Raw genomic sequence first — 24,119 nt, 5'->3', positions numbered from 1 at the left:
CTGTGAGACCCATGGGGCGGCGCACAATTTGCCCAGCGTCGTCCGGGTTAGGGAGGGTTTGGCCAGCAAGGATGTCCTTTTCCCATCGCGCACTAGCGACTCCTGTGGCGGGCCGGGTACAGTGCCCACTGACATGGTCGCTAGGTGCACGGTGTTTTCTCCGAGACATTGGTGTGGCTGGCTTCCGGGTTGGATGTGCATTGTGTCAAGAAGCAGTGCGGCTTGGTTGGGTTGTGTTTCGGAGGACGCATGGCTCTCGACCTTCGCCTCTCCCGAGTCCGTACGGGAGTTGCAGCGATAAGACAAGACTGTAACTACCAATTGGATACCACAAAATTGGGTAGAAAAAAGGGGTAAAAAAAAAAAGTTTACAAAAACCTGTTTTTGCTTTGTCATTATGGGGTATTGTGTGTAGATTGATGCGGGGGAAAAAAAACAATTTAATACATTTTAGAATAAGGTTATAATGTAACAAAATGTGGAAAAATTCAAGAGGCCGAACACTTTCTGATTGCGCTGTATGTCCAGTCTGTAGAATTAGAATACTTGGTCCAACTCTACGGTCTGCACACAGTCACGTCCAGCACGTAGTATTGTTGATTTGCTAAAAGCCCACCGCTTGTTTACCCTCCTGGCTATCACTGTTGACAGAGTACATTTTATTTTCCTCCAGTCAACCAGCTGGCACGGTGAAAGCCACGCCAACCAACCACCCCATGCATACTTATCATCTCCCTCCCCCTCTACCTCCTCGCCTCCCCCTCTACCTCCTCCTCTACCTCCTTGCCTCCCCCTCTACATCCTCGCCTCCCCCTCTACATCCTCGCCTCCCCCCACCTCCTCGCCTCCCCCCCACCTCCTCCCCCCACCTCCTCCCCCCACCTCCTCGCCTCCGCCTCTACCTCCGCCTCTACCTCCTCGCCTCCCCCTCTACCTCCTCGCCTCCCCCTCTACCTCCTCGCCTCCCCCTCTACCTCCTCGCCTCCCACTCTACCTCCTCGCCTCCCACTCTACCTCCTCGCCTCCCACTCTACCTCCTCGCCTCCCACTCTACCTCCTCGCCTCCCACTCTACCTCCTAGCTTCCTCCACACCTCCCCCTCTACCTCCTAGCTTCCTCCATGCCTCCCCCTCTACCTCCTTGCTTCCTCCTCGCCTCCCCCCTCTACATCCTCGCCTCCCCCTCTACCTCCTCGCCTCCCCCTCTACCTCCTAGCTTCCTCCATGCCTCCCCCTCTACCTCCTTGCTTCCTCCTCGCCTCCCCCTCTACCCCCTTGCTTCCTCCTCCCCTCCCCCTCTACCTCCTTGCCTCCCCCTCTACATCCTCACCTCCTCCACGCCTCCCCCTCTACCTCCTCGCCTCCCCCTCTACCTCCTCGCCTCCCCCTCTACCTCCTTGCCTCCCCCTCTACCTCCTCGCCTCCCCCTCTACCTCCACTCTGAGCTTTGCCTTCATTTGTCATTAGCCATTAGCAACATTAAGGTTAGCTCCCTCCTCTTCAAAGGTAAATGAGTGTAAATTTGCAGTGCAGGTGCTCGGAGATCGATAAAGAGATAATTATGAAAGCAGCGGCTCTCATTGTCAATAGAGGACTATCTAAGTGTTAGAGCGGAAACATCTTAGTCCTCGCTGTCTTGCTTTGGTACCGCCTGTTCTTATAGTTCTCCATAACCAGAAGTTATCCAGAGCCAGGCGGGGCGGTGTGATTACAAGGACATTATGTAGAGTGACATCTGTTACGTTGTTGCTACGTTGTTGTTACGTCTGTTAAGATGTTGTCCCTAGAAACTTAATGGACATTTTGCATTTGAAATAAGGATTTGTCATCCCACCAAATCAATTTCCTAAGAATCAGTCTTACAGTACTCATTAGAACATAGCAGAAATAAATTCTGGGTGTTTGTGTGTCCAGTCGCGTGTGTGTGTGTCCAGTCGCGTGTGTGTGTGTCCAGTCGCGTGTGTCTGTGTCCAGTCGCGTGTGTCTGTGTCCAGTCGCGTGTGTCTGTGTCCAGTCGCGTGTGTCTGTGTCCAGTCGCGTGCGTCTGTGTCCAGTCGCGTGAGTCTGTGTCCAGTCGCGTGCGTCTGTGTCCAGTCGCGTGCGTCTGTGTCCAGTCGCGTGCGTCTGTGTCCAGTCGCGTGCGTCTGTGTCCAGTCGCGTGCGTCTGTGTCCAGTCGCGTGCGTCTGTGTCTAGTCGCGTGCGTCTGTGTCCAGTCGCGTGTGTCTGTGTCCAGTCGTGTGTGTGTTGTGTTGAATTAGCATTCTGCAGTTCATCTAGCCGCTCTGCAGGTTAGTTGATGAAGCTACTTACAGCCTGACCCCCAAGGGACTCGTGGTGAATTACCCATCAGGACCCCTATCAGAACATCGCCCTGAAGATTTGTATATGTACTGTTAACCACCTCCCTCCACTGAACCTCTCCTCTCCCTGCAGACTCTGTCTGGCTTGCTGCTCCCTCCCAAGTGTTTCTGTAGCCTGGTTCAAGATCTGTTTGTGCTGTCTTGCATGACGACGACCATAGAAGTTGGCTAATTAGTACAGATCTGGGACCAGGCTAGGATTTGTGTGTGGCGCAGTCAGTCAGTGAACTGTGCAGCACTTTAGTGAGTGCTGCTTGTCTCCCAGGCACAGACTCAACAGATCCCAATGAAGTCGAATTTCAGAAGAAAGTCTAAACGTTTCTTCCACCATGATGATCACACAGAACACGTGACCAGTCAATGAACCCTTCTCCTAATAGCCTCTCGCTAACTAACTCTATAGTCGATTTTCCTCACCATGTGTGCTCCCACGGTGAGAATTCATCGATAGTGTGTAGAGCAAGAGGATAAACAACTCTTATGGTGGACAAGATATAAAGAAATCATTTAAACAGTACACTCAGCAACCAGTGCCCATAGGGACAGAGCCCAGAGAGGCAGAGAGCCCGTCAGAGCCCAGAGAGGCAGAAAGCCCATCAGAGCCCGTCAGAGCCCAGAGAGGCAGAGAGCCCGTCAGAGCCCAGAGAGGCAGAGAGCCCGTCAGAGCCCGTCAGAGCCCAGAGAGCCCGTCAGAGCCCGTCAGAGCCCAGAGAGCCCGTCAGAGCCCGTCAGAGCCCAGAGAGCCCGTCCGAGCTCAGAGAGCCCAGAGAGACAGAGAGCCCAGCCTATCATAGCCCAGCCTATCAGAGTAGAGGGATTCAGTTTTCCTGTTTGATTCAGTCCTTTTATATTCCACGTTGAGAAAGTTAATTACAGTTGATGTAAATGAAATATGGCAGTGTTAAGAGCTGGACCAGATGAAGACAATGGCTCACACTTTGTGGTGTGTGGGAACGGCTCTTTACGCTTATGTTTAGCTTCCCACTTTGTACGGTAGGCCTTGCTAGAATACAAGATGCTCAACAAATGAAATTTGAAGGGATTCGAGTAATCCCTAGGAGATTGAGCGTATTACGAAGATAAATCACACAATATGCATTGGAACAATAGTACAACCGTGTGTGTGTTGGATGTTAATTTGACCACTATTGTCACAACAAAATAATCCTGCAGCAACACAGGATTTTAATGTTTAGTCCATAATGTTGCTTGATCGATGGTTAGACTATTAGCTGGCCAAAAAAATGAGGCTACATGAAAAGTGCAATACTGTTAATATAACTGCGTGTTAGTGTGGGTTTTAAGTTAGTTTATGTAAATCATGATCCTTATTTACATGTGTGTTCACTAACGTTATAGTGGCTGGAATCCGAATCAACCTTTTCTTTCTAATTGGCTTGAATTATTTAGTCAGACTGCTGCTTTTTTCACTGCAGCAGGTTTTGCTTTTTGACCCAAGTAAACAAATATGCCCATTATCCTGCATTCCTTGTGTGCTTAAAGTTTGTTTCTCTCTCTCGCTCTGTCTTTCGGATTTCAGGGCTACCACAGACCAAATCATTACATCTCTACCCAAGGTAAGAACAGCAACACACCATAGACATTCTCTTGTCTGAATGTTTTCAGTATTGTTGTCAGATCTGCAACTCTTCCGTCTGCTGTTCAGACTGACGGCCTCATCGGAACTGTCAGCACGGATATATAGGAGATGTGTAAAAAGCTGTGGGACTCCCCTCTCTTTATCCAACCTCCTCTCCCCCTTCCAAGCCGTGTTATGTAGCATCTTAGAACAATTCATCAGCCGTGTGAGCAGGAGGGGTGGAGAGAGAACGAGGGATGAGAAAGGAAGAGGACAGTAATAAATAAATGGATTAGGCCATGTGTACTGGCGCATTTGTATGTGTGTGTGCGCATTCATGCACGTGCATGTCTATAGGTGTGTGTTTTATAACTGCGTTAATCCGGCAGGCAGATGCTGGCTGTGTGCAAGAGGACCGCTTTTCCAACAAGCCCCCTGGAGGGGCTCTCTGATTGATAGTTAATTGTTGTGCAGTTCTCGGAGGCCCTGTTTCCTCAGCCAGCCGCGCAAAGGTAATTCCATTCCATGCTCACTCCGAGTAAAGGCAGCCCATTGAGACATAATAGACTCTGCAGTCTGGTCTAGTTGGCCTGGGAGTTGCATAATGGCCTGCCCCGGCCACCCTCCTGGCCGCTCTGAACTCGACCAGCATCTAAAACGGCCCCCACTATGTCTTGGTAGTGTGACTCTGTGTACTACATTGTAGGCCATGGAGAAAGGCTAATTTAAATCAAATGTTTTTGTCACATGCTTCATAGACAACAGGTGTAGACTAACAGTGAAATGCTTTTCCAGCAATGCAGAGTTAAAGTTAAGATAAAAAATAAAATAGAAATGGTGACAGGAGGAATAAATACGCAGTGAATAACGAAAAAGAGTAAATATAGAGTAAAACAAATTGGCTATATACAGGGAGTAGAAATAACATGGCTGTATACAGGGAGAAGAAACATGGCTGTATACAGGGAGTAGAAAATAACATGGCTGTATACAGGGAGAATGAAACATGGCTGTATACAGGGAGCAGAAAATAACATGGCTGTATACAGGGAGTAGAAAATAACATGGCTGTATACAGGGAGAATGAAACATGGCTGTATACAGGGAGCAGAAAATAACATGGCTGTATACAGGGAGTAGAAAATAACATGGCTGTATACAGGGAGAATGAAACATGGCCGTATACAGGGAGCAGAAAATAACATGGCTGTATACAGGGAGAAGAAAATAACATGGCTGTATACAGGGAGAATGAAACATGGCTGTATACAGGGAGAATGAAAATAACATGGCTGTATACAGGGAGAATGAAAATAACATGGCTGTATACAGGGAGAATGAAAATAACATGGCTGTATACAGGGAGCAGAAAATAACATGGCTGTATACAGGGAGCAGAAAATAACATGGCTGTATACAGGGAGCAGAAAATAACATGGCTGTATACAGGGAGAATGAAAATAACATGGCTGTATATAGGGAGAAGAAAATAACATGGCTGTATACAGGGAGCAGAAAATAACATGGCTGTATACAGGGAGCAGAAAACAACATGGCTGTATACAGGGAGAATGAAAATAACATGGCTGTATACAGGGAGAAGAAAATAACATGGCTGTATACAGGGAGCAGAAAATAACATGGCTGTATACAGGGAGCAGAAAATAACATGGCTGTATACAGGGAGAAGAAAATAACATGGCTGTATACAGGGAGCAGAAAATAACATGGCTGTATACAGGGAGAATGAAAATAACATGGCTGTATACAGGGAGAAGAAAATAACATGGCTGTATACAGGGAGAAGAAAATAACATGGCTGTATACAGGGAGAAGAAAATAACATGGCTGTATACAGGGAGCAGAAAATAACATGGCTGTATACAGGGAGCAGAAAATAACATGGCTGTATACAGGGAGCAGAAAATAACATGGCTGTATACAGGGAGAATGAAAATAACATGGCTGTATACAGGGAGAAGAAAATAACATGGCTGTATACAGGGAGAAGAAAATAACATTGCTATATACAGGGAGCAGAAAATAACATGGCTGTATACAGGGAGCAGAAAATAACATGGCTGTATACAGGGAGAAGAAAATAACATGGCTGTATACAGGGAGAATGAAAATAACATGGCTGTATACATGGAGCAGAAAATAACATGGCTGTATACAGGGAGCAGAAAATAACATGGCTGTATACAGGGAGCAGAAAATAACATGTCTGTATACAGGGAGCAGAAAATAACATGGCTGTTGTCACGAACCGGCTCAAAGTTGGTAACAAAAAGGGAGACAACGTGGAGATAAGGAATAACAAAATATGTTTATTAACTAAAGTAAACTAAATACAATTAACAATGGTGTGTGTAGTCAGTAGTGTAAGGGAGTGGTTGCGTGCATAAATGTGATAATGAGGGGTGTTGAAAGGTGCCAACGCAAACAAACATAAAAATGCCACAACCAAAATCTATCAGTGTCTGCATGGAGAGAGTCTCCCCAATGAATGGGGAAGTGGTGCATTTATCCTGGGGGACACCCGAGCCCAGGTGTGTCCCATTTCGCTGACGACCCTCCAGGCTCCGCCCACCGACATCCTATTAAGGAAAACAAGGGCAAAGAGAAAGAATTTGGCAGACGGAGTGGGAGGGTCGTCACACTATATACAGGGAGCAGAAAATAACATGGCTGTATACAGGGAGAATGAAAATAACATGGCTGTATACAGGGAGTAGAAAATAACATGGCTATATACAGGGAGAAGAAAATAACATGGCTGTATACAGGAAGAAGAAAATAACACGGCTGTATACAGGGAGAATGAAAATAACATGGCTGTATACAGGGAGAATGAAAATAACATGGCTGTATACAGGGAGCAGAAAATAACATGGCTGTATACAGGGAGAATGAAAATAACATGGCTGTATACAGGGAGAAGAAAATAACATGGCTGTATACAGGGAGCAGAAAATAACATGGCTGTATACAGGGAGCAGAAAATAACATGGCTGTATACAGGGAGAATGAAAATAACATGGCTGTATACAGGGAGAAGAAAATAACATGGCTGTATACAGGGAGCAGAAAATAACATGGCTGTATACAGGGAGAATGAAAATAACATGGCTGTATACAGGGAGAAGAAAATAACATGGCTGTATACAGGGAGCAGAAAATAACATGGCTGTATACAGGGAGAATGAAAATAACATGGCTGTATACAGGGAGAAGAAAATAACATGGCTGTATACAGGGAGAATGAAAATAACATGGCTGTATACAGGGAGAATGAAAATAACATGGCTGTATACAGGGAGAATGAAAATAACATGGCTGTATACAGAGAGCAGAAAATAACATGGCTGTATACAGGGAGCAGAAAATAACATGGCTGTATACAGGGAGCAGAAAATAACATGGCTGTATACAGGGAGAATGAAAATAACATGGCTGTATACAGAGAGCAGAAAATAACATGGCTGTATACAGGGAGCAGAAAATAACATGGCTGTATACAGGGGGAATGAAAATAACATGTCTGTACTAGGAGAGGGTTGACCTCTATCCTATTTTATGAGACTATGCAATACTTACTGTACTTTGTCATTATATACATTGAATAGGAGAGAAATCATGGAACACACCGGCCTCAGACAGAATTGGCCTTTTTTTATATATATATATTAGTGTTTGCAACTTTAAAAGAGTTTCAAAGCGGGGAGCTAGAGCGGAAAAACAGTAACTAACTAAGCCGTTGTCCAGTTGAAAGGCTCATATGTGCTGCAGACTAATCGGACGCTTGTCAGTCACGGGCGTTCATACACTTTGTCCGAGCATGGTATCCCAAACAGCTGCATTTTCTCCATCCACCCCTTTTGGGCAGTTAGCCTTTTTAATACAATATAATTGATACAATACGTATCACCTTTATTACCAGATCAATATTCCAACACTTTTTCAAATGTTTTAAGTAGACACATACACATTAACTGTGCCCTCACACAACCCCTGTCTGCCTTGCACATTCCTCTTTCTATGGAAAAAAGGTGAGAAGAAGTAGCCCCGTCTCTCTTCCTCCTGAAGATCCTAGCAGTCTGTCTGTCTGTCTGTCTGTGTCTCTCAGTGTAACAAGATGAAACGCATTCCAGTCTCACGGACAGAGGCTCTCCTCTGACAGCCTGTCCTCTTGGGCTGTCTGTGGAGCTTTTGTTTAGCTTTTTCTCCTGCTTCCTTGTCCTATTCCCCCAGTGCACTATGGAAGAAGCTCTTCTCCACATCTAATTGCCTGACTTGACTTCACCCTCTGCTGCGCTAGGCCATTTACTGTATCTGAAAAATGATGTCACTTTTTCTTCTCCCAGACGACGACACCAGCCGCTCTGCTTCTCTTCTCCGCCGAGATTTTCCTTCGCCACACGCTGTTAACGCTGTGTCAACACAGATTACTGTTTTGGTTGGCAAGTGTCTTGCAAGTTCACAAAGTATCTGCATAAGGGGGGGAGGGAAGGGGAGAGTACTAGCATAGCGCTCTTAGATGGAAAGAGTTGGGAGATCAACCCTCCAGGAATACACCGAGCACTGGGCATTTATCATATCATCTGCATATCATCACTATCCCTGAGTGGATGAGGAATTGTAAGACAAATACTGTTCTGATTGAACCAGGGTTGATGTCAATTGAGAATTGAGTTGCGAATTTTGTCTTAAATTCCAATACATCATTTTTTTCTTATAATTTTTTTTTATTAGCCACACCCTACAGGAAGCATAATTTGTATTTAATTTGAATGAAAATAGGTAGAATTGAATTCAGTGAAATTCATTGAAATTCAAATGGATAATTTATTCCATCATTGTGCTCATCAAGTATGGTTACCAATACTACGTTTAACATGTTGAAAAGTTTCATTTTCAAAACTCAAGTCTTCTAAAACAATTTTTTCAATAAGTATAGCGGTCTTTTGTATTCTGTCTATAATAATTCCTAATTCACCTACAATTAAATATTAAACAGAAATGCATATCCAAGTGTGCGTTAGATCAAACACTCCAGAATGAAACCTCTTCTCATGACAAAAATACTAACAAATGACTATTTGACACTGAGTTATAATCAAGCTAAGACTTGAAATGGTATCTGTATTTCTTTAGTAGGAGGTGTCATATGCTTTTGGCAAAATATTTGTCAAAGGAATGAGACTCATATGTTTCATGTCTCTTTGAATTGGTTTGAAATTAATTCCAATTCAAATTGTGCTCCCTATGGGGTGTAGCCAATTCAAATGTCAGTTCATGGGTCGAATTGAATTACATTCAGAAATATCGAATTGAACCCAAACCTGGATTGAACTAAATCTGCCTTAAAGATAGTAAGTTTATAGTAAAGAAGCAAAAAAAAGGAGCCTAGGCTCGTGATGCTATCAGGAGGAGTAAAGGGGGGCAGAGGAGAACAGGGAGTGTATTGGCCTCACACACAAAGCTCTTGTTCCTAGGAGAGATGGTCATGAATACCAGGAGAGATGGTCATGAATACCAGGAGAGATGGTCATGAATACCAGGAGAACATGGGGCCTGGCATCGCTAATGAGAAAAGTGGCTTGCTCGCACTAGAGGCATCCGGCAATGTCACACCAGGAGGATTCTCGAGCGACACAAGTGTTTGGTAATACGGCTGTTTGTTTGAGCATGAATATGGAACGTCTGCAGTGAGCTGTGTGTGTGGTTTAGCTGTTGGACGCAGTTTGCCATGGCTGGAGGTACACGCGTCGCAGCTCTCGAGAACACACACACACACACAGATTTGCAGGAGCTAATTAGCTCGTCAAAAGTCATTTTTTACATTTGCCAGTTAATTAAAAATAATGTTTATTTGAATTAATTAAATTAGTAATTCTTCCTTGCAGGATCCTTCATTGCTCGGCGCAATCTGAAACACGGCCCACATTAAAGTGTGTAGGAGTTAATTGAGAGTGTGTGCAGACTGCTTTCCCCCTACCTTGTCATTCAGCTTGTGTTGGCGTGTGTGTCTGTGTGTGCGGACTTAGAGCCAGGCATTAGTTGATTCCCCTGTCAACAGTGATCAGAATGCACAGGCACACAGCGCCTGTGTTCCGTTTTGATCAGGTTCAACTGGGAAAAACAAGGTGTTAATCAGCTGAACCTGTGTACTTTTCATGCTCAGAAAGCAAGCAAGCAAGCAAGCAAGCAAGCAATTGACAAATGTAAGGGATGTGATGAGCATTAAATCAGTACGACAATAACCTGGTCTAAGACGTGGGTGATGAGACAAACAAATGAGTTGTAGGTCTGACAACAATATTGACAATACTTGAGTGGAAAAAAACACTTGGATTGGTGTCATTGATATCATAGTGCCTTCAGAAAGTATTCACATCCCTTGACTTTTCCCACATTTTGATTTTACAGCCTGAATTTAAAATGGTTTCCATTGTGATGTTGTGTCACTGGCCTACACACAATACCCCATAATGTCAAAGTGGAATTATGTTTTTTTCGAAATTGTTAATAATGAATTAAAAATGAAAAGCTGAAATGTTGTTATGGCAAGCCTAAATAAGTTCAGGAGTAATAATGTGCATACGTTGCATGGACTGACTCTGTTTAACATGATTTTTGAATGACTACCTCATCTCTGTACCCCACACATACAATTATCTGTATGAATATCAAGCAGTGAATTTCAAACACAGATTCAACCACAAAGACCTTGGAGGTTTTCCAATGCCTCACAAAGAAGGGCACCCAAAGGTAGATTGGGTAAAAATAAAATAAAAATAAAAATCTTCCATTGAATATCCCTTTGAGCATGGTGAAGTTATTAATTACACTTTGGATGGTGTATCAATGGGACGGAAGGAAACCGCTCAGGGATTTCACCATGAGGCCAATGATGACTTTAAAACAGTTAGTTTAATTAGCTGTGATAGGAGAAAATTGAGGATGGATTAACATTGTAGTTACTCCACAATACTACCCTGAATGGCAGAGTGAAAATAAGGAAGCCTGTACAGAATAAAAAAAATCCAAAACATGCATCCTGTTTGCAATAAGGCACTAAAATATAACTGCAAAAAATGTGGCAAAGAAATGAATACAAAGCATTATACATTTACGTCATTTAGCAGACGCTCTTATCCAGATCGACTTACAAATTGGTGCATTCACCTTATGATATCCAGTGGAACAACCACTTTACAATAGTACATCTGCCAATAGTACATATGCCATTATGTTTGAGGTAAATCCAACACATCACTGAATACCATTCTTCATATTTTCAAGCTCTATTATGGTATGGATATGCTTGTCGTTGGCAAAGACTAGGGAGAAAAATCCACCTTTCAGCAGGACAATAACCTACAACATCGCACTTTGTAACACAACAAAATGTGGAAAAGGGGGTTTGAATACTTTCTGAAGACCCTGTAGATAACATTGCTATCAGTATGGTCACAAAGGGCTTCACGTACACTCAACCTCTCCCTCCCGTTCTCTTTCTCTCCTCAGGGCCTATGCAGGAGACTGTCTACGACTTCTGGAGGATGGTGTGGCAGGAGAACACGGCAACTATTGTCATGGTGACCAACCTGGTGGAGGTGGGAAGGGTGAGTACCGTGAGACCCAGCCACACACACACAGTACTGGTACATTTTTGTTGATTCAGCCAATAAAGAAATTAAAGAAACCAAATGGCCATATTCCAGATAGGGGATTACAGAAACCCCGGGCCTGATATTATTCCAGATAGGGGATTACAGAAACCCCGGGCCTGATATTATTCCAGATAGGGGATTACAGAAACCCCGGGCCTGATATTATTCCAGCGAGGGGATTACAGAAACCCCGGGCCTGATATTATTACAGAAACCCCGAGCCTGATATTATTCCAGCGAGGGGATTACAGAAACCCTGGGCCTGATATTATTACAGAAACCCCGGGCCTGATATTATTCCAGCGAGGGGATTACAGAAACCTCGGGCCTGATATTATTCCAGCGAGGGGATTACAGAAACCCCGGGCCTGATATTATTCCAGCGAGGGGATTACAGAAACCCTGGGCCTGATATTATTCCAGGCAGGGGATTACAGAAACCCTGGGCCTGATATTATTCCAGGCAGGGGATTACAGAAACCCTGGGCCTGATATTATTCCAGGCAGGGGATTACAGAAACCCTGGGCCTGATATTATTCCAGGCAGGGGATTACAGAAACCCCGGGCCTGATATTATTCCAGCGAGGGGATTACAGAAACCCTGGGCCTGATATTATTCCAGCGAGGGGATTACAGAAACCCTGGGCCTGATATTATTCCAGGCAGGGGATTACAGAAACCCTGGGCCTGATATTATTCCAGGCAGGGGATTACAGAAACCCTGGGCCTGATATTATTCCAGGCAGGGGATTACAGAAACCCTGGGCCTGATATTATTCCAGGCGGGGGATTACAGAAACCCTGGGCCTGATATTATTTCAGGCAGGGGATTACAGAAACCCTGGGCCTGACATTTTATATCCACTGGAAACTCTAGGCAATGTTCCCTGTGGATGCAGACCTCGTTCAATCCTATCAACAATTATTTAAGCCTTGAGAGGCGTGATCAGAGAGTGATCTGACCTGTTAGTCGAATAATCTCTCTAAAGCGGTCAAACCCATAACACCACACACACACACACACACTGACAGAGAGGACATGCCTAACCTGTCTGTGGCTCGTTTAAGAGCCCCAACACCCAGTGGCACCATACCGCATCAGCAAAAGAGGATCCGTGGTGCACGTCCCCAGAGAGTTAGCCAAGCGGTTGAATCCTCCCACCACCGAGCAGAGTCAACACCTGGTGCTATTGTTTTAACCCCTCAGCCCTGGCCATCCCATCTCACCCCCTGTTGAGTCTCCACTCTCCAGACCCCTTCAGTGGGCCGACGGCAGGCAGGAAGCACAATGTTAGTCTCTTCCACCATAATAATAAAAACCACTCGCTCCACGGCCATCACCATCTGCTAGGCTGCTTCACCGCTGATGAACTCTGGGAAATCCCTTCTCCCAGGCTCCTGTCGCTCGTTTTCATGCCAAGCTGTTTAGTTTTGATTTCGATCCAGACTCTTTTCTGTTTTTACTTGTCTTTTGGACCACGGGGTAGAGGGATGACGGAGAAAATAACACAACCCCAGATAATGTGTTTGTGACTGCCGCAGGCAGCCACGCACCCAAAGCAGGCAGCCTCCCAAAGCATATCGCATCATAGCCGTCCGACACAGTCAGGGTTAATGGTTAAATAGGATATTTCAACCAAGACTTAATCTAGACAATGCTCCTCAGGGATTAGCTAGCAGCAGTGTCAGAGAGATCTGAGAGGCTGGAGGATCTGGACTTGAGCTCCATACTGTTTATTTTGATAGTGTCACTGGATACCCAAACCTCATTTCCCTGATAATCAGGGCTGAAGCTACAGTCAGCTCCACAGGGATCCCCCACACTTTATTTACCCTGTCATATGGCGGCGGGGTATCTAGTAAGATACCGATAGATAGCTAATCGTATTACCACGTCATCTTCCCAGTCTTTTAGTGTGAACCATAAAACATAAATAGACTATGTGACACTCTGTGACCAAAAATGGTTCTCCATATTACCCTGTTGATCCTCTCATATCACAGATTATCTACGTCATCCCAATTCCTCTCAGAACAGTCGCCTGCTACGCCCTGAGGTCCTCACATGCTTGCTCAGTGTGGGGCCTCTAAGGAAACTCCTAAGAAAGCTGCTCACGACACTAAAAATAAACCAAAGTAGCAGTATTAAGAACAAGCCGTGTTAGTCTGTGGGCTGTCTCTGGTAGGAATGAGGAAACTAGGGGGATCATGGTTAGAGTTCCACATAGTTCTCCTAGATTGGTATTTTTTAAAGGTCTCATCTGTGCTTCTGACAAGAAGAAAAGCACATGGACACAGAGATATGAAATTCTACCACTAGTTATGAGTCCTGGAATAGGAAACGTAGAGGATCATCTTAAAATGGTCTCCAACGACGTTGAGATTCCTCTCAAAGGCTATACCAGGAAACAGCGTGTAATAAGAGCTGATGAGGGCCTGTGGAAGCATATTCATGCCACCTACTTAAGAAAATGGCTTCCATGACCTGAAAGGAGACCTATACCAAATAAATGTAATTTGAGCAGCCAAGTACTGTAGAGACATGCTATACAAAACTACAGTATACCATCATAACCCATATATTTCAATCGATCATGCTTGTTCTCAACTGGTCTACCTGGTTAAATAAAGGTGAAATTAAAAATAAAATAAAAATGCTCAAAACAAACCATTAAAATGGTTTATCTCAATGGTGCTTCCATCGTACTGTAACAAACATGTAACTTGCTAATGTGTTATTGAGGAAAAGTAGGGTGTGTGTGTGTGGGGGGGGGCTTTCATAGTGTTATGCTGTATCACTCTCTCCATGATCAACACTGTCACAGAAGACCGAAAGAAAAACATTTCCCAGTGCCACCACCATTTAAGAAAACAGATATCCTTATCGCAGTTTAGCAGGTCTTTCTGGTCCTATCCAGAGAAGCAACCAGCGATGATAACTATGGTGGCGCTACCGGGAAAAAAGATTCATTAAAACACAATTATATCACCAATTAGAATAATTACAGTATCAGGGAGGGAGGGGACAGAGACAGATGAAGAGAAGGAGAAATGCAGAGGATAAGGATGATCCGGGGAGAGAGAAGATGAGGCTGGTGACAGAGGAGAGGACAGAGTGAGTGAGGGAACAGAGTGAGGGAGGGAGGGAGAAGGGGAGAGAGATGAGGCTGGTGACAGAGGAGAGGACGGACGGACGGAGGGAGGGAGTGAGTGAGGGAGAAGAGGAGAGAGAGAAGATGAGACTGGTGACAGACGAGAGGCCGGATTGAGTGAGGGAACAGAGTGAGGGAGGGAGAAGAGGAGAGAGATGAGGCTGGTGACAGAGGAGAGGACGGAGTGAGTGAGTGAGGGAGGGAGAAGGAGGGATAGTGTCAGAAAAATGAAATAAAAGATCATGACAGTGTATCAATATGAAAAAGAAACAAAGGGTTGAGCTGGTTTTAATTGATCAATGGCGAATGCTGAAGTAACTGTACTACTGTATATAATAGAGACAATAAGCCTCTTGCTGTGTAGGATGGGCCAGATAAGTGAGGTGGAGCTATCACAGAATCTGCACTATGCGACTTCTAGTGTCCCCTTAGAGTTCACAACCTCTTAATGAAGAATGAGCCCAGTGGTGCAGTATGGGTAATTAGAGCGGGGACATTGAGCACCTGCCCAAACACAGAGGGCTGTCTGCCTGACGCCATCTGAGACACCGTCAAGATGTCACTCGCTGGTTGCATCTCAAATGGTACACTTTTCCCTTTGTAGTGCACTACTTCTGGCCAGGGCCAAAGTAGTGCACTTTACAGAGAATATGGTGCCAAAAGTAGTGCACTATACAGGGAATATGGTGCCAAAAGTAGTGCACTATACAGGGAATATGCTGTCAAAAGTAGTGCACTATACAGGGAATATCCTGTCAAAAGTAGTGCACTATACAGGGAATGTGGTGCCAAAAGTAGTGCACTATACAGGGAATATGCTGTCAAAAGTAGTGCACTATACAGGGAATAGGGTGCGAAAAGAAGTGCACTATACAGGGAATAGGGTGCCATTTCAGACACACACCACAAGTGGTTGTTCTCTAAAAGCATTGGCACCTCTGTGTTTTGTATTTTCAACGTTAGTCCTCTAGGTTGCCCAGAATTCACTGAGGGCATAATTATGTTCTGAAACTTAAAGAAGAAAGAGTATAAAACCGTTGAGTTGACTCACAACAACACCTTATCAAACAACGTACACAATAGACACCTTCCTTCAGTAGCATGCACACACTCACCCAAGAACATCTCAGGCATGTTTCCACCTTGAAGGAACAGTTATTTCACCATGGGCGTGTGTGCTGGAGCGCGTGTGTATTGTGGACAAAGGTTGTTGACACGCCTCTACTGCAGTCAGGTCATCCCATTACACCCTGTGTCCCCTCAGGTGAAGTGCTGTAAGTACTGGCCTGACGACACTGAGATCTACAGGGACATGAAGGTGACCCTCATCGAGACACAGCTGCTGTCAGAGTACGTTATCAGGACCTTCGCTGTGGAAAAGGTAGGGACACTCCACTTGATCATGATACTGGAAGTCAATCATTGTGTTGTATTATAGTGTAGTGTTTAGCATGTATTGTGCCTAGGTTTGACAGATCGTCACATTGTACCGGGGGTGTCTTACTCCTTGCACCCACCTAGGCAACGCCCAGCTACCAACTACTTTACTGAGTGTTCCTAGTGGCGTCCTCCGTAATAGGCCCATCTGTCTTTAAGAATGCCTGTCTGTCTGTAACCATTTTTAGTGTTTGTCATCCTACTGTACTCCAGGCTGCTACCAGGCCTTTCCACTCCTATTCCCCTGAGCTGTGAATATTTCCCCTGGGGTGTGTGTGTGTGTGGCGTGCATGCTCAAGGCTCTGACGGGTGTCCGCCCTGCCGTCTGTATTCAGCCTGCTCGCTGTGTGTGTGTGAATCATCACTGTTCTCCAGCTGTTCTTCTCCTGTTTCAATCCCCCCCAGAGATGGGCTTTGTCATCAGTGTCCCTGTCTCCCTGTTCTGCTCAAGGACAAGATCAAAATGCTGCTTAGGAGGAAGGGGGAGAGAAGGAGATAGGAGAGAGATGGGTCTGTTTGGGGAGTGGGTAGACCTCAGCTGCAGTCCTCATTGTTAGCCACCCTCGGTGTGCATGCCTGGTGTGTGTCACAACAAGACCACTCAACAGTTTGTTACTTGTGAATCCAAATGAAGTATTCAACTGTGTTTTGTGTTGTCTCTCCAGAGGGGAGCCCATGAGATCCGGGAGATCCGTCAGTTCCACTTCACTGGCTGGCCAGACCATGGGGTCCCCTACCACACCACCGGCCTGCTGGGCTTCGTACGCAGGGTGAAGTCCAAGACCCCCGCCAATGCCGGGCCCATGGTGGTCCACTGCAGGTCAGACAAACTCACACACTCACTCTGGCTGGCTGGCTGGTTAACTGGTTGGTTGGCTGGCTGGTTAACGGGTTGGTTGGCTGGCTGGTTAACGGGTTGGTTGGCTGGCTGGTTAACGGGTTGGTTGGCTGGCTGGTTAACGGGTTGGTTGGCTGGCTGGTTAACGGGTTGGTTGGCTGGCTGGTTGGTTAACAGGTTGGTTGGTTAACGGGTTGGTTTGCTGCCTGGTTAACGGGTTGGTTGGCTGCCTGGTTAACGGGTTGGTTGGCTGGCTGGTTAACAGGATGGTTGGCAGCCTGGTTAACTGGCTGGCTGGCTGGCTGGCTAACCGGTTGGCTGGTTAACTGGTTGATTGGCTGCCTGGTTAACTGGTTGGTTGGCTGGCTGGCTGGTTAACTGGTTGGTTGGCTGGCTGGCTGGTTAACTGGTTGGTTGGCTGGCTGGCTGGTTAACTGGTTGGTTGGCTGGCTGGCTGGTTAACGGGTTGGTTGGCTGGCTGGCTGGTTAACGGGTTGGTTGGCTGGCTGGCTGGTTAACGGGTTGGTTGGCTGGCTGACTGGTTAACGGGTTGGTTGGCTGGCTGACTGGTTAACGGGTTGGTTGGCTGGCTGGTTAACGGGTTGGTTGGCTGGCTGGTTAACGGGTTGTTGGCTGGCTGGTTAACGGGTTGGTTGTCTGGCTGGTTGGTTAACGGGTTGGTTGTCTGGCTGGTTGGTTAACGGGTTGGTTGGCTGCCTGGTTAACAGGATGGTTGGCTGCCTGGTTAACTGGCTGGCTGGCTGGCTGGCTAACCGGCTGGCTGGTTAACTGGCTGGCTGGCTGGCTGGCTAACCGGCTGGCTGGTTAACTGGTTGATTGGCTGGCTGGTTAACTGGTTGGTTGGCTGGCTGGTTAACTGGTTGGTTGTCTGGCTGGTTGGTTAACGGGTTGGTTGGCTGGTTAACTGGTTAACTGGTTGGTTGGCTGCCTGGTTAACTGGTTGGTTGGCTGGCTGGCTGGCTAACCGGTTGGCTGGTTAACTGGTTGATTGGCTGGCTGATTAACTGGTTGGTTGGCTGGATAGAGCTGTTTCTCTTTGTCTCTTTTGCTCCCCCCTCCATTTGGTATGACTCAGAAAGACATAGCTAATGGATACTAATACAAAGTCAACAGCCACACTAAATAAAGTGGAGCTGCTATTGTCCGTCACACCCGTAACTGTTTACTCTCTCATGCATGTCTTGCCCTGATGTTTTCCATACAAATAGTCCCAGATATTTTGTCAACCAGGGCTTTGCTATAAAGAGTGTTCCCACATGTGCTTTGGTTCTCACGCTGTTGGGCTGTCTCTGTGTTCTCAGTGCAGGGGCGGGCAGGACTGGCTGTTTCATCGTGATTGACATCATGCTCGACATGGCGGAGAGAGAGGGTGTGGTCGACATCTACAACTGTGTGAGAGAGCTGCGCTCACGAAGGGTTAACATGGTCCAGACAGAGGTAAGAATGACATTGTCCTTGCTTGAACCCAAACACACAGGACCAAAATGGAAACAAGTCTTTTTACTTTTTTGTGTATATAATCCTCGGTAGTATTGGTATACGTCTCTTTCCTGGTGTAGCGTTTTGATGTATTTTAAATTGGTTAAGCTTTAGATGTGGTTTAGCAAATGGCTTGACCCAAATACGATACTTTTTGTCTTGATATATTTAGAACTAGCTTATTACTAGCCACCCATTCTAAAAGTGACTCTTTAAGTGTTGCAGTGCTTTCACTTGCTGATGTGTATAACGTTGAGTCATCAGTGTACATATAGACACACAGGCTTTACTCAATGCTGCTGGTAGTCATTCGTTTTTCATTGTTTGATTTAATTTCCATGCCATTATTTTAATATATATAAACTATAAAATGTATAGCTGCAAAGCTACTACAAGAGTTTTCTTGGAGGACATACAGAATGGTCCCCAGTACACAAAAGGCCAGTTCGTGTCTTGTCATAATAGTTCACTGTATTTTGATGACAACCGTATGGCCTGCAAATCCCTTTCACCTTCAACTCCACATCCAATGACAAGAGGGTGACGTCACAGTCGCCTAACCTGGAAACACTGACCCTCCACTCCCAAGTTGAGACGTTTCTGAAATGTCATATCATAAATGATTTACGTCAAGCCTGGGGCCTTTTTCCCTGAGAAGACGAGCAGGAGAGGGAGACAGGGAAAGAGAGTGTGAGACAGGGTGTGTGTGAGAGAGACGGGGTGTGTGAGAGAGAGACGGGGTGTGTGAGAGAGAGACGGGGTGTGTGAGAGAGAGACGGGGTGTGTGAGAGAGAGACGGGGTGTGTGAGAGAGAGACGGGGTGTAGGAGAGAGAGACGGGGTGTAGGAGAGAGAGACGGGGTGTAGGAGAGAGAGACGGGGTGTGTGAGAGAGAGACGGGGTGTGTGAGAGAGAGACGGGGTGTGTGAGAGAGACGGGGTGTGTGAGAGAGAGAGAGACGGGGTGTGTGAGAGAGAGAGAGACGGGGTGTGTGAGAGAGAGAGAGAGACGGGGTGTGCGAGAGAGAGAGAGACGGGGTGTGAGAGAGAGAGAGAGACGGGGTGTGCGAGAGAGAGAGAGACGGGGTGTGCGAGAGAGAGAGAGACGGGGTGTGCGAGAGAGAGAGAGAGAGACGGGGTGTGCGAGAGAGAGAGAGACGGGGTGAGAGAGAGAGACGGACGGACGGGGTGAGAGAGAGAGACGGACGGAGGGGTGAGAGAGACGGACGGACGGGGTGAGAGAGAGACGGACGGGGTGAGAGAGAGAGAGAGAGAGACGGACGGGGTGAGAGAGAGAGAGAGACGGACGGGGTGAGAGAGAGAGAGAGAGACGAGACGGGGTGAGAGAGAGAGAGAGAGAGAGACGGACGGGGTGAGAGAGAGAGAGAGAGAGAGACGGACGGGGTGAGAGAGAGAGAGAGAGAGAGAGACGGACGGGGTGAGAGAGAGAGAGAGAGAGACGAGACGGGGTGAGAGAGAGAGAGAGAGACGGACGGGGTGAGAGAGAGAGAGACGGACGGGGGTGAGAGAGAGAGAGAGAGACGAGACGGACGGGGAGAGAGAGAGAGAGAGAGAGAGAGAGAGAGAGAGAGAGAGAGAGAGACGGACAGGGTGAGAGAGAGAGGGTGAGAGAGAGAGACGGACAGGGTGAAAGAGAGAGAGACAGAGAGACGGACAGGGTGAGAGAGAGACGGACAGGGTGAGAGAGAGAGAGGGTGAGAGGGTGAGAGAGAGAGAGGGTGAGAGAGAGAGAGGGTGAGAGAGAGAGAGAGAGACAGAGAGACGGACAGGGTGAGAGAGAGAGGGTGAGAGAGAGAGACGGACAGGGTGAGAGAGAGAGAGAGACGGACAGGGTGAGAGAGAGAGAGACGGACAGGGTGAGAGAGAGAGAGAGACGGACAGGGTGAGAGAGAGAGAGAGAGACAGAGAGACGGACAGGGTGAGAGAGAGAGAGAGAGAGACGGACAGGGTGAGAGGGTGAGAGAGAGAGACGGACAGGGTGAAAGAGACAGAGACAGAGAGACGGACAGGGTGAGAGAGAGAGAGAGAGAGACAGAGAGACAGAGAGACGGACAGGGTGAGAGAGAGAGAGGGACAGAGAGACAGAGAGACGGACAGGGTGAGAGAGAGAGACGGACAGGGTGAGAGAGAGAGGGTGAGAGAGAGAGACGGACAGGGTGAGAGAGAGAGGGTGAGAGAGAGACGGACAGGGTGAGAGAGAGAGAGAGAGAGAGGGTGAGAGAGAGAGACGGACAGGGTGAGAGAGAGAGGGTGAGAGAGAGAGACGGACAGGGTGAGAGAGAGAGACGGACAGGGTGAGAGAGAGAGACGGACAGGGTGAGAGAGAGAGGGTGAGAGAGAGACGGACAGGGTGAGAGAGAGAGACGGACAGGGTGAGAGAGAGAGGGTGAGAGAGAGAGAGAGACGGACAGGGTGAGAGAGAGAGAGAGAGAGAGAGAGGGTGAGAGAGAGAGACGGACAGGGTGAGAGAGAGAGAGAGAGAGGGGTGAGAGAGAGAGACGGACAGGGTGAGAGAGAGAGAGACAGAGAGAGAGACAGAGAGACGGACAGGGTGAGAGAGAGACAGAGAGACAGAGACGGACAGGGTGAGAGAGAGAGACAGAGAGACGGACAGGGTGAGAGAGAGAGAGAGAGACGGACAGGGTGAGAGAGAGAGAGAGACGGACAGGGTGAGAGAGAGAGAGAGAGAGAGACGGACAGGGTGAGAGAGAGAGGGTGAGAGAGAGAGACGGACAGGGTGAGAGAGCGAGAGAGAGAGAGAGAGAGGGAGAGGGTGAGAGAGAGAGAGACAGAGACGGACAGGGTGAGAGAGAGAGAGAGACGGACAGGGTGAGAGAGAGAGGGTGAGAGAGAGAGACGGACAGGGTGAGAGAGCGAGAGAGAGAGAGAGAGAGAGAGAGGGTGAGAGAGAGAGACGGACAGGGTGAGAGAGAGAGAGAGAGGGTGAGAGAGAGACAGAGAGAGAGACAGAAAGACGGACAGGGTGAGAGAGAGACAGAGAGAGAGACAGAGAGACGGACAGGGTGAGAGAGCGAGAGAGACAGAGAGACGGACAGGGTGAGAGAGAGAGAGAGACAGAGAGACGGACAGGGTGAGAGAGAGAGAGAGAGAGAGAGACAGAGACGGACAGGGTGAGAGAGAGAGAGAGACAGAGAGACAGAGACGGACAGGGTGAGAGAGAGAGAGAGACAGAGAGACAGAGAGACGGACAGGGTGAGAGAGAGAGAGAGAGAGAGAGACGGACAGGGTGAGAGAGAGGGTGAGAGAGAGAGACGGACAGGGTGAGAGAGAGAGAGAGAGAGAGAGAGAGGGTGAGAGAGAGAGAGACAGAGACGGACAGGGGGTGAGAGAGAGAGAGAGACAGAGAGACGGACAGGGTGAGAGAGACAGAGAGACAGAGAGACGGACAGGGTGAGAGAGAGAGAGAGAGACAGAGAGACAGACAGGGTGAGAGAGAGAGAGAGAGAGAAAGAGAGACGGACAGGGTGAGAGAGAGAGAGAGAGAGACGGACAGGGACAGAGGTGTTAACCAGCAGTAACTACTCGGTTGCAGCTAGCTGTGATGATCTGGTGTAATGGCCCAGAGCTTGTGGTGGAGAAAAGAAGTCTGATATGGTCTGGGTTGATATCGCACTGTGCAGACTGGCAGGTATTGACCTACCTAAAGCTGGCTGGTGTCCGATCTAAAGGTGAAGACCGCTAGCCGTGGCTAACAGTGACTACTAGCTAGTGGCTAGTTAGCTGGTTAGCTTCTGATGGAGGTTCCAGTTATAAGGAATAAAAATAGCACAACCGTACCACATTGGGTGAGACGGGTTGCAGGAAAGTATATTTAGATCGTAGGTGGAAAGTGATATTAAAAATATATACGAAAAAAAACGACTAAACCGACTATTGACATGGGACAGGACAGGACAAGACGAGCACACGTCCGACTGCTACGCCATCTTGGAACGACTCGATTCTATTCTACGGAGTCATTTACTTTATGTTCTTATATTTTCTTATTTCTTATTGTTGTAAAGAAGGACCCTACAAGTAAGCATTTCATTGGACGATGTATACCATGCGTATTCCGTACATACGACTAATAAAAGTTGAAACGTAAATTGGCTTGAGTCAGTCATCACTGTTGTTAGGTCATCTTTCTGGCACTGTTCACTACCTGCACTTTAATAGCGATGTGAGTCCTTCCTGTTCAGGTGTAGCATGGCTGTCTGTCCCTCACTATTTCCTGGGCCCTCCTCTGTGTCCTACAGGAGCAGTATGTGTTCATCCACGACGCCATCTTGGAGGCGTGTCTGTGCGGGGACACCACCGTCCCAGCCAACCAGCTACGATCGGTCTACTATGACATGAACCGCCTGGACCCCCAGACTAACTCCAGCCAGATCAAAGAGGAGTTCAGGGTATGTGCCTTGGGCCTGCGTGCGTGCATTGTTCATCATACGTGGATATGTGGTATATTAGTGTACGTGGATATGTGGTATATTAGTGTACGTGGATATGTGGTATATTAGTGTACGTGGATATGTGGTATATTAGTGTACGTGGATATGTGGTATATTAGTGTACGTGGATATGTGGTATATTAGTGTACGTGGATATGTGGTATATTAGTGTACGTGGATATGTGGTATATTAGTGTACGTACGTGGATATGTGGTATATTAGTGTACGTATGTGGATATGTGGTATATTAGTGTACGTATGTGGATATGTGGTATATTAGTGTACGTATGTGGATATGTGGTATATTAGTGTACGTATGTGGATATGTGGTATATTAGTGTACGTATGTGGATATGTGGTATATTAGTGTACGTATGTGGATATGTGGTATATTAGTGTACGTATGTGGATATGTGGTATATTAGTGTACGTGGATATGTGGTATATTAGTGTACGTGGATATGTGGTATATTAGTGTACGAACGTGGGTATGTGGTATATTAGTGTACGTGGATATGTGGTATATTAGTGTACGTGGATATGTGGTATATTAGTGTACGTGGATATGTGGTATATTAGTGTACGTACGTGGATATGTGGTATATTAGTGTACGTACGTGGATATGTGGTATATTAGTGTACGTGGATATGTGGTATATTAGTGTACGTACGTGGATATGTGGTATATTAGTGTACGTATGTGGATATGTGGTATATTAGTGTACGTATGTGGATATGTGGTATATTAGTGTACGTATGTGGATATGTGGTATATTAGTGTACGTATGTGGATATGTGGTATATTAGTGTACGTATGTGGATATGTGGTATATTAGTGTACGTATGTGGATATGTGGTATATTAGTGTACGTACGTGGATATGTGGTATATTAGTGTACGTACGTGGATATGTGGTATATTAGTGTACGTATGTGGATATGTGGTATATTAGTGTACGTATGTGGATATGTGGTATATTAGTGTACGTATGTGGATATGTGGTATATTAGTGTACGTATGTGGATATGTGGTATATTAGTGTACGTATGTGGATATGTGGTATATTAGTGTACGTATGTGGATATGTGGTATATTAGTGTAC

General features: G+C 46.7%; 1 protein-coding gene across 12 annotated transcripts in view; it reads left to right on the top strand.

The window, feature by feature from the left end:
• The window catches only part of LOC106579657 (receptor-type tyrosine-protein phosphatase mu), a 285,182-nt gene that overhangs the window by 247,354 nt on the left and 13,709 nt on the right, over nt 1-24,119 (top strand). For all 12 annotated transcript variants that reach the window (XM_014159782.2, XM_014159788.2, XM_045702733.1 and 9 more), the window contains 6 exons: nt 3,901-3,937; nt 11,473-11,570; nt 16,036-16,152; nt 16,874-17,028; nt 18,369-18,504; nt 22,825-22,974. In XM_014159782.2, coding sequence (XP_014015257.1) covers nt 3,901-3,937; nt 11,473-11,570; nt 16,036-16,152; nt 16,874-17,028; nt 18,369-18,504; nt 22,825-22,974 — 693 coding nt within the window. The remainder of the gene's footprint in view (nt 1-3,900; nt 3,938-11,472; nt 11,571-16,035; nt 16,153-16,873; nt 17,029-18,368; nt 18,505-22,824; nt 22,975-24,119) is intronic.

This window comes from Salmo salar, chromosome ssa19, assembly GCF_905237065.1.
Source record: "Salmo salar chromosome ssa19, Ssal_v3.1, whole genome shotgun sequence".
NCBI classification, from domain to species: domain Eukaryota; kingdom Metazoa; phylum Chordata; class Actinopteri; order Salmoniformes; family Salmonidae; genus Salmo; species Salmo salar.
Note: the sequence above shows the minus strand (reverse complement) of the source record. Positions and strands in the feature narration are given on the sequence as shown.